Raw genomic sequence first — 10,593 nt, forward strand, 5'->3', positions numbered from 1 at the left:
TCGCACATGTACAGCGCTTTCCCTGATTGTCTGATTGCGGTCCTTGCGGATCAAGTATGGAGAACATGTAATCAGAGCCATCCAATACGCTTCCAAATACCAGTTATCTTCAATTTGTCTCGGCATCCCCCCATCTGCAACAAAATTTTCAGTGGATCAATTATCAAGAATACGTTAACAGAGTTTCACAAAAAAAAAAAAAAAAAAAAAAAGGGTAATCAGAGCCGTCCAATATGCTTCGAAATACGACTTACCTGTAATTTATCTCTATATCCCTCCGTGTATAACAAAGAAAGCAGTGTTACTGCGTGGACGGAAAATATATAAAATTTACTAATACATAGATTGTCAATTACAAATTTATAATTTATAGAACCACGTCACGGTGTATCCATTGGACACTATATTTCAACAACCATGCACTCATGGTTCATGTTGCGGCCAACCTCCGTTGCGTCCATCGTTGAAGTAGAATATCTGCAAAAAAAAAATTATTGACTGAAATTATATCCGACAAAAATCTTTCAATGCTTAAGTCAGTGAAAAATGATGAACAGCAGATAAAAATTTTTAAAATGACATAATCTCAGTCCGAAAGTATCTTACCAATACTATTTATTTACCTCCCTTTTATAGATGATTCAGATATAACCGTCGAGCACATGATCCCACTTTTTATAGCACTAAATTATCGGACCATAATCATAGAGTTTGTTGCGGACGAGACCTCGACCCGTCACATGAGGTATTTGTCCGTTTTGGTCCATGAGCCTCACGATTTTGTCCTTTAAAAGATATCTCATGTGAAAATAATTTTTTTCTCTTTATAAGCACGACTAATGACGTGACACATAGTTGATAACCGTTTATAACGGTTAAATATGTAAGTTCTGCACATTCCAGTCTTATATGATCATGCGAAGATAAACCGACTATATGTCGGTAGATCCGAATGAGCATCGGTCGGTAACTCTGATATGCTGATGGTCAGTCAGATATTAACTAAATCATTGTGATTGTTCGTTGATAGTTGAGAATAGCCAACCGTCGGTCGGTCAACTAATTGTGAGTCGGCGTACTATGTTCATAAGACCGATGTAGAGTCTGAGTCGGGGGTTGGTTGAATTGTCCCAATAGTTTACAAGAAGGATTTTTCTTCCATGAAAGATTATTTCTGAGAATATGATATCTGACAAAATAAATTTAGCATAGCATCTATTTTTTGAAGAAAAATTATATAAAATATCTATTAGATCCTTAATAGTCATAAGGCCATATCTTTTTGCCCCAAATATTATATAAATATTAATATAATATAAATATTAACATAAATATCATATCAAAAAATAAAAAATATTATATTAATATGATATCAATATTTAAATATTAATATTAATGATAAATTATTATATATTATATTAATATAAATATTAATATAATATTGAGATACTATAAAAGGATAGCATTAAAAGCATATTTTTGGAGAAAAAAAAAGCCTCCAATTCTTATTCCACGAGAATTTTAAAAATCCATCTTCTCCATAATTTTTTTTTTCATGAAATATAAAAATTATATTTCATGAAATTTTTTTTTTTTCAAAATTTCTTCTTTGAAAACATTAACCAAACAAGAAAATTTTTTTTTTACTTCCTGGGATCATACTTCCTATCTCTAATTCTTACCAATCAAATGAATCCTATAAAACTGCATCAGACCAACAAAGAGGCTATGAGCTGGCAGCTTGTAGTAGGGACCAACATTGTCAATGGCTCAAAGAAGGTGCGCCATCATGGTGAGTCAATGTGGTGGCCCACTACATCAAAGGTGCTATCAAAAGTCAACTAATATTTTTTGATAAATAATTTTTTTCTAAAATTAAAAACAAATTACATTTATATATTTAATAATTTGAAAATATATACTTATTTATCCAGTATTTTGATGCATAATTTAACAAAATATTGGCCAAACAATGATTCTTAAATGATATCCATATAATATATGTAAAAAATAAAGATCTTAATATGATATTGGAGATGCATCCAAAACCATCACAACCTAATGGTGGAATTCATCTTCTTGAAACTTGTTAACATGATAAGAGAGATGTTATCAATATGCATCAAAGAATATCAATTATCCAATACTATTCATTTCAACGTATATGAGGAGGACATTTGATATGAGGTGATTCATCCAAGATTAAAGATGAAATGAGTGAATGTGATGAGATCATTATTTTTGGTTATACTATGATAATCCTACGTGATGATGATCTTAGATCACCACTCAATTCAATAACGAGCTATCATCCTTGAGGTGGGAAATTCAAGATCTCCCTAGATAGTGATTTTGGACTAAAATTTAAAGATAAAAATATCTCTCAATCTAGTAAAAAAAATTGATATATCAAAATATTATTAATATATTATATCGATATTGATATTATATATTATATTTATAATATATATTATATTATAATATATTATTAATCATATCATTGTCATATTATGATTTAATGATAATTTTAAATTAGAGTAAATATATTTTACTGTACTTTATATTTATATAATAAAAATATTTAATGTAATGCTTCTATTTGCCTTATTTTTCTTATCAAACAAATATTCATATTAATAAATAATATATTATAAGTATAAATAAAATATTAATTCTATAGTAATAATTAATATATTTTTATTAGATCAATAATTTTATAGGACTAATAAATATATTTTTATAAAATATATTAATTATTATTATATTAATATATTTATTTATAATATATTTTATATTATTGATAAATATATTTTTGTGGAGTATGTTATGGATAGTTTTGGTATTATATGATCAATGGTCTTAGATTTTTATAGAATACTAAACGTATTACTCATAGATAATGGGGATATTTAATTACTAGATCATGACCTACTAAATACAGTGATCTTAGATCGTCACAGGATTTATATCACCAATACTACCAAGGAGACATGTGGATGAGGTTTATGTTCGGCTCTCTACTATCATTTTTGAGTTACCTGTTAAGTACAAGTGCCTACAAGGAATTATGGTTTTTTAAAATATGCTATATTGGATGATGAATATCCTTTAAGCTTTAAAGTAAAGATCATTGTAAAATTTAATACTATAATAATGATTAATGCAAGAATAAACACAACCATTTGCTTGCAGGGAGCGATGAGAGTTTGATTTTTAATTGCAAAAAATTGATCTTATGCTAGGAAAATTTATTGACTTGTCAAGTCTCTATTTTTTGAGTAATTGACTCAGCAAGTGTAATGCTATGGGATAGAGCTATCTCATTTACTGGCCATAAAGTGAACTACATGGAATTTGGGTACTTTATTGGATCGAGTAATGCCATAGAAAGTTGTCTCCCAGGACTAACATAATTAGCAGGCATTTTTGCCCCCATAAAATATATTTTTAATTTTTAATTTTATTTATTTTTTTAGAGATCGAGAACGAGGAAAAACTAATCTAAGGCTAAAATTTTATTTGGGATTGCTGTTGTTGGTAGAGTTTTTAGAAATAGAGCTTTCAAGAACTTTTGTAAGTAGAATTTTTATAAAAAGATATTTATTGTTTGGTAACTACATTTATAAAGTATTTAGAATATTAATATATGTTGGTAACTAAAATAAAAAAATATTTTTGATATGATAAAATGATAACAAAAAATATTGTATAGTATTGTATAGTGGAGAATAATATAATATAATATATTAGTATATATTTAAATAATATAATATAATATAATATTATTATCATATAATAATAATATTATAATTATAAATAATTTATAATATAATATAAGTTATAATATAATATAATAATAGATTATTATAATATAATTATATTATATCATTATTAAAATATTATTATATTATATTAATATAATAATATTATATTATATTATATATCTATAAAATAAATATTATTATATTTTAAAATATTATTTTATTATATAATATTATTATAATTATGATGTAATATATAATGTAATATAATATAATGGATTATAATCTAATATAATAATAAATTATAATATAACAGATTATATTATATTATTATAATATAATAATATTATATTATTTATAAATATTATTATATCAAATTATATTTTAATACTATAATAATATTATAATATAATATATTATATATTTATAATATATCATAATATTAATTTATTATTATATTATATTTATAGTATAATAATATAATATGATATAATAAAATATAATTAAAAAATTTGTTATTAGATATTTCGATCATTAAAAAATATCATTTAAATCAAAACAACTTTTCGATATTAGTAAGATAGTATTTTTTGAGAAAGTTTCAAAATACAGTTTTTTTCAAGTTAAATTTTTCTGATAAAATTAAAATAATTTTTTAATTTTTTATTAATTATTATTTAAGAGTTAGAAAATATTTTTTGATTTCTCAAAACTTAGTCAAATAGGGTCGATCTTAAAATCCAGACTATAAAAGATCAGTCCATAATGATTTACCAACATTACCCCAGCCCAACCATTTTCGTCTTTTCCTCTGTCGTTAATCATCTCCTTAATTCGAGCGGTTTGCTTTAAAAAAAGAAAAGAAAAAAAAAAACCATCTCGACCGGTTGAGAAGCCCGGGGAAACGCGATCCGGTTAATTTACTCGACGCCTCTCTCGCTTGCTAGTTCCTTGCATCGCAGCGCCGTAGAGAGGGAGGGTTCGGGGGGAGAGATAGGAGAGATGGAGAAAGGGGCAAGCCGAGCGCGGCAGAACGCGATGAGGTCCGGGCTGGTGGTGGTGGGGGCCATAGCGTTCGGCTACCTCTCTTTCCAGGTGGGCTTCAAGCCCTTCGTCGACCGGGCTCAGGAGGCCATGGACAGAACCCTCCCCGTCGACCGTGAAGCCGGCCAACAAGAAGAACGTTGGCCGCCGCCTTCCGATACTACCAACTCCCTCTCCCAAGATGATGAAGATTTAGGGAGGTAATGAAGTGTAGAATTCCAGGCCTCTTGTTTTCCCTTTTTTTTCCAGATAAATGACCAACTAGGGTTCGTATGACCAGAACTGTAACGTTTCTCTCTTTATGCACCCGTATCGATAATTTTGAAATTTATAATTCCGTGCATGGATGGGAGGTCACAAATTATGTAACTCTGGATCTTTCTTATGTCTCTGTTTATTCTACTCCAGAACTAGGTCCATAATGACTTTGATTCTTGGGGAAGGAGGTGCTCATTTGAGCAAATGTCAAAGAATTATTTCTGAAATGGTCGTTTTAGGATACTTTTATCTTACGTGATGAATCCACTCGAGCTAGGTGTATGTTGAGTGATTTTATATAAACTGGTTCTGTTATTAGGATTTTGTAGTCCACCAGGAGTGGAAATTTCCTAGTGCCACAAGGGAAGGCAGGCTTTTGGTTTATTATGACATAAGAGGTGGTCATATCTAGTCTTTCACATTATGATCTTTGATTTTATATGATTTTTAAGGAGGGCCAATGCTTGATCTCATTGGTTCGCTCCCCTCTTCTGCAGAACCAAATACATGGGACCAGAATGGCAGAATCCTAATTTGGGACTTCCACTTTCTGCCAACTAAACACGCCCTTGGTAAATGCTATAGCTGTAGGTTAAGCTAGTACTGTTGATAACCAGTCAGTGAGTCTGTCATGGGTTTAAAGAAAGTGTGTGGGATATAAGGAAGATGGTAAGCCTGAATAGTGTTTTAGGCTATTATGAGTTCGGTGCTGTTGTGTCAAGTGCAAAAATGCGTTAAGTGGTAGACAGAGATATGAATGTGTGTAGCTGAAATAGCTATTATAGTCCAAAATGTAAACCTTGTGATATATAAGAATTTCTTGGGTGTTTCTTCTCTAACGCTGTGTGAGGCCAAAGTTGACATTGGTAAATACTGAGACAAATGAGATGCGATGTGAATTGAGTAATTTGGAGGATTTTTAGAGGTTTTTTATGCACAACACCTTCTGTGATGCTGATTCCAGGAAGTTAAGCTTCAAGAAGGGAACGATGCTCCATTGTCACATAGGATTTACAAGATGATTCAAATGCTGTCAATGGCAACTGGTCCACTGATGTCTCCCTGATCCTTAAAATCGAAGTTTCTGTGTTATTTGGTGTGTGACTCCTATTGATGGTGAATATATACTGCCAAGTTCTTTCGGATGCAGTTTGCATCCCTCATACGTGTTGAGCTGACGGGAATGCAAACTCTTCTTCTGCTGGCTGCTTATTCAAGATGTTAATTTTGGCTATTAGATTCAAGGGACTGCATGGATCAAACGAATTTGCTGCTAATGCTAGCATAAGGCAGATGACTAATGTTTATCTAGAACATAGTGCAGGCAACTGAGGACTGTTGCTACTTACACGTTCTAAGTGATGAAACTAAGTGGCATGCTTGATGACAAAGCTCCGGACCTTGCAATGCACTAGTTTAGATCATAATTGAATCTAGATATCATAAGCTGGGCTCAGTTCATGGTTTTATGCTGAGTTGAAACTGCTAACTTTAAATCTAAAACCTCGAAAGGGTTTTATGATGGCATTTTGTTTTCGGTTATGTATTATGAGGATATCTTCATCTTGGTAGCATATAAAATTGAAAGCTGTTTTTGTTTTAGTTTTCTGTTAAAACATCTAGTTGACATGCCACCTTTTACAGTCAAGTGCTCCACGTTTCCCTTTGATAGATTCCTGCCTATTTGGCATATGGCATCTTCGTTCTCTGTATGTCACCCTGGTCAGATGTGGGTATCAGTAATCAGAACATATGAATACTCCCTGATATCATCATGACCAAGATATTTAGTCGATGAACACTGCTCTTTCTTTCCTGTAATGCCATATACTCTATCAGTGGTGCATCAGGCCACCCTTTTTTTTTTTTTTTTGCGTGCGTGTTTGTACCAGTGATGCATCAGAGGAGCTTTGTCACATTCTTTTGCATCATAGTACCAAGGCCGTTTTGAGTCCACCTGTGAACTGTTGCATAAGCTGTACTTGCTCAGTTGTAAAAGGTGCCAAAAATAGTTTAACTGATGGATATATATTCATAGGTTGTGTTTGAACATTTTAGTTGAAACATCATCAGAAAAACTCAACAATTCAATCTTATAATGCTTATTTAGAATGTATTTAGCCATTGGCAATGCAAAGTAGATGATGCTTTCCTTTGACCCCATTCATTCCACATCCCAAGTAAATGCCATTCCCTTATCAAAGACTTATTTGGGGGTTACACTTCACCTGCAATTAGGGCTGGCAATTCGTGTTCACGGATCGTAAATGGATAGTGTCGATCTGGAGGTATAACACAGATTAGCTCAATCCGAACATGACCTATTTAATTAAACGGATTGATCTGTGGAAGACGAACATGACATGAATATACACGGATTGACACGACACGATCTGTCATTAATAATAGTATTGATCGGTCAAACGGGTGCATGACCCTCCTAAAATAATAAAATTTAGTCAAAAAAATTAAAATAATATAAAAATAATTTAGTTATCTGTTATGCTAATTCACAGCTCTGAATTCCATCGTTGTTTGTTTTAAGTTAGGGTTATAATATTTTGATTTTTCTCATTTGTTCTCAAGTAATCTTAAAATAAACATTTTAAATATATTTAAACATGTCGTGTAACTTGTTAACTTGTTTTAACCCATTTAATTAAATGGGTCAAAATGGGTTACGTGGGTCAACCCACTTAAGACACGAATTTGTCGTGTCATAAACGGATTGACCCGTTTATGACCCGAACCCATTTATTCCAAATCCAAGCCCGCCCAAGTGCATATCAGGTCGTGTCCGTGTCAATGGGTCGTGTTGAAAATTGTCAGCCCAACCTGCAATGGCATATAAATTGAAGCAGTGACAAGATAATAGATGTGGTGCAACAGGTGAAAATGAACAGGAAAAAAATATGTTTAACAAATAAAAGCAAGTACTCGTCAGTTGTACATTAAAATTGTCATAATGGATTTTCTTCTCATGCAACAGGAGACTTTAGATCTTTGTGACCGTAATGCTGTGTGTCAATACAGTCTGCATGCATTGCAGGATGCAGGTGAGGTGGTCCTCATATGAACTTACATCAAGACATGAATTTGTTGCCTGTGGCAATATGAAAGCCGGAGGGATGAAATTATCTATCTGTTTGATATATTTCATTGGTCAACCAATGTTTGCTGTATTATATTTTCTACTTTCATATATCCCATGTTCTTGGTTTTTTTATTATTATTCCTTTATCTTTCCATGCCCCCTCCTCTTTGCAATGTGCAATATTTCAATCCTTGCCTGCTTTTGCACTTTTTTCATGGATGCAGCTTTGACCAGCTTTTTGAAACCCTGTTCCAGTCTCTCCATTTATGGCTCTTTTAAGCTTCCATTGACGCTTTCATCTCAATATCCTTCTACTATTGTGCAGAAGAAGAGAGGCTGAAAACATGAGAAAGAGTGGATCCAATAATGTGCGGTAATTGGTGGTTTATTTTATCATGATAATCATTTAAATAAAAAAAAAAACTAAACTAGTACAAAGAAAAATTATTAGTGCGAGCTTTAGCTCATTGCATCTGGTTTGGACCAAACTAATTGATCCTAGAAGTAATTTGTATTTGTCATGTTTGCTAGAAGTAATTTGTATTTGTCATGTCTGCTAGAAGTAATTTGCATTTGTCATGTCATGTACATCATTATGAGAGAACAGATGTGAATGATAACAGGTTTAGCTCGAGTCCTTCAGGGTTATTTCTAAATCCAAATTCCTTATGCACAAAGACAATATGTCTGCTATACTCCAAGCACATTGAGCACAAACTATACGATTCTTGTCAGGGTTTGATAACCAAGATGTCTTCATGACTCAATTGCTGTAACAGATCTTGAAGTTAATATTCATGTCAAGTCAAGCAACTCTCCTTGCGCATGTTTTTCATTTCAGTTCTTTTGTGAGCAAAGTTCTCGTTTAGGATTATAAGATGTAATCCAAAAGCAACGGCTGCAGCCATGCCTGTGGCTTGTCATATTTTGGCATGAGCTTGAAGTGCTTTTGAACAAAATGGAAGAACATCAAAAGGCAAAAAACAGTTGTCCTTTTGACCCACTTTCTTACGAGTGATGGCCAGGTGTTAATGAACCTCTGGACTCCAGAATGTCATCACTTCTCCTTGAAAGGCCCTGAGAAATTCCTTGGTTGCGGCTAGGCGCAGGCTAAGGAGGAGAGTATTGAAGAAGCTGGCTTAGTTCCCCACAAAAAGAAGAACCTGGGTTGCTTAGCGACAGACAATTGCCTGATTGAAAAGGTCCATGTAATCATCATCTCTGTCGATGAAATCAAAGTTTGGTCTCGAACTCATCTCATCTCCAATTCCTTTGTAGTGAGATGGCACCATGCTTCAAATAATATGCAAAAATAAGTTAAATGGATCCTGTTTCATTTCACCAACAATAAATGAGTTAAGCCTGTAACATTTCTATAACCAGAATCAACAACAGAACATGTTCTCCTAGTTCACAATAATGCATGAAGTAAATTGCAACTCACAGTACAAATCGGTGCAATCACCATCAGCACATAACCACCCTCAGAAGCAAGGAGAAAACAATGCCTAAAGCTTTAAGTTGCTTGACTATCTGGATGGTTTTGCTTTGATAGCGTGTGCTCGATCATTCTTCATGAGGAAGCGGTGCTGGAATAGCCTTCCTTTTCTTTTCAGATGGAGTACTAGTTAAATAAGAAGAGGAGAAGAAAATTTGCAGAATATAATGGCTCGCAAGGATTTGGGGAATTTTCAGATTGTGACATTGATGTTACAAAGCTATATCCAATACATTATTTCGAACTACAAAATAGATTTATATGTATTATTATCTTGTGAGGTTGTCCCATAGTAGTAAAATAGCATAAATACATGTCATTATTTAATGACTTGTAATGATTTGGGGCCATGACAATTGGTTTTTGTTTGTTTTGGTGTAAGATGGCTGAAGTCTTCGAGCACTTTCTCTCTAAATTAGGTCAGGAAAGTTACTTCAGCTCCACTTTGGACCATCTATATGTCCAAAGTGGATTCTCACAAGCTGAACTGAGTTCAGACACCTAATTAGCAACCAAATAAGCCTTTAGGCATAAAGATATTTATAATTAGGACCATGGAAAATACATTATTTATGATGGATGGCTTGCGACGCTCGTATTGTCGACTCGCTCATGGACATGAGTCTTAGGTCCATCCCATCCTTTGAGGTTGACACATGCTTTCTTACCTAGGAAATAGATAGATCAAAGTCTCCTATCACACCGGCATCTGAATTGGCTTGCCAATGTGGATCTCAGTCCATTTGGAAAGTAATGCAATACTCGACATGTGGCTCAGCCTCAGTTCGACACTTGGCACGCCGGAAGACCTACAAACTGCCCTTTAATGTATTGTATCGTATAGGTAGTCCCACTCTGTTCATTTGCCTATTGACCATTCAAATGTGACACAGTGCAACTAGCGTGATTCATGTGGGTACGTATGATTCAAGAAGCTT

General features: G+C 32.9%; 1 protein-coding gene across 3 annotated transcripts; it reads left to right on the forward strand.

Moving 5' to 3' along the window:
- Positions 1-4,668: 4,668 nt before the first annotated feature.
- Positions 4,669-8,877, forward strand: LOC105047292 (uncharacterized). 3 transcript variants are annotated; one of them, XM_073259053.1, is made up of 2 exons: positions 4,669-5,005; positions 5,561-7,133. In XM_073259053.1, exons 1-2 carry the CDS (start codon positions 4,764-4,766, stop codon positions 5,622-5,624), a joined length of 306 nt encoding a protein of 101 aa, XP_073115154.1. In that variant the 5' UTR covers positions 4,669-4,763; the 3' UTR covers positions 5,625-7,133. The 3 variants fall into 3 exon arrangements, with proteins under 3 accessions (XP_073115154.1, XP_029121028.1, XP_010924457.1); XM_029265195.2 differs by lacking the exon at positions 5,561-7,133 and adding an exon at positions 8,483-8,877 and having other exon boundaries at positions 4,670-5,005; XM_010926155.4 differs by lacking the exon at positions 5,561-7,133 and adding an exon at positions 8,382-8,451 and having other exon boundaries at positions 4,670-5,005.
- The last annotated feature ends 1,716 nt before the right edge of the window (positions 8,878-10,593 follow it).

This window comes from Elaeis guineensis, chromosome 6 (assembly GCF_000442705.2).
Source record: "Elaeis guineensis isolate ETL-2024a chromosome 6, EG11, whole genome shotgun sequence".
NCBI classification, from domain to species: domain Eukaryota; kingdom Viridiplantae; phylum Streptophyta; class Magnoliopsida; order Arecales; family Arecaceae; genus Elaeis; species Elaeis guineensis.

Bases quoted from the DNA above. Each gene is read 5' to 3' on its own strand.
- LOC105047292 (XM_073259053.1), top strand. From the start codon at position 4,764: ATGGAGAAAGGGGCAAGCCGAGCGCGGCAGAACGCGATGAGGTCCGGG. The intron at 5,006-5,560 runs GTAATGAAGTGT...CCTCTTCTGCAG, and splicing joins GATGATGAAGATTTAGGGAG to AACCAAATACATGGGACCAG.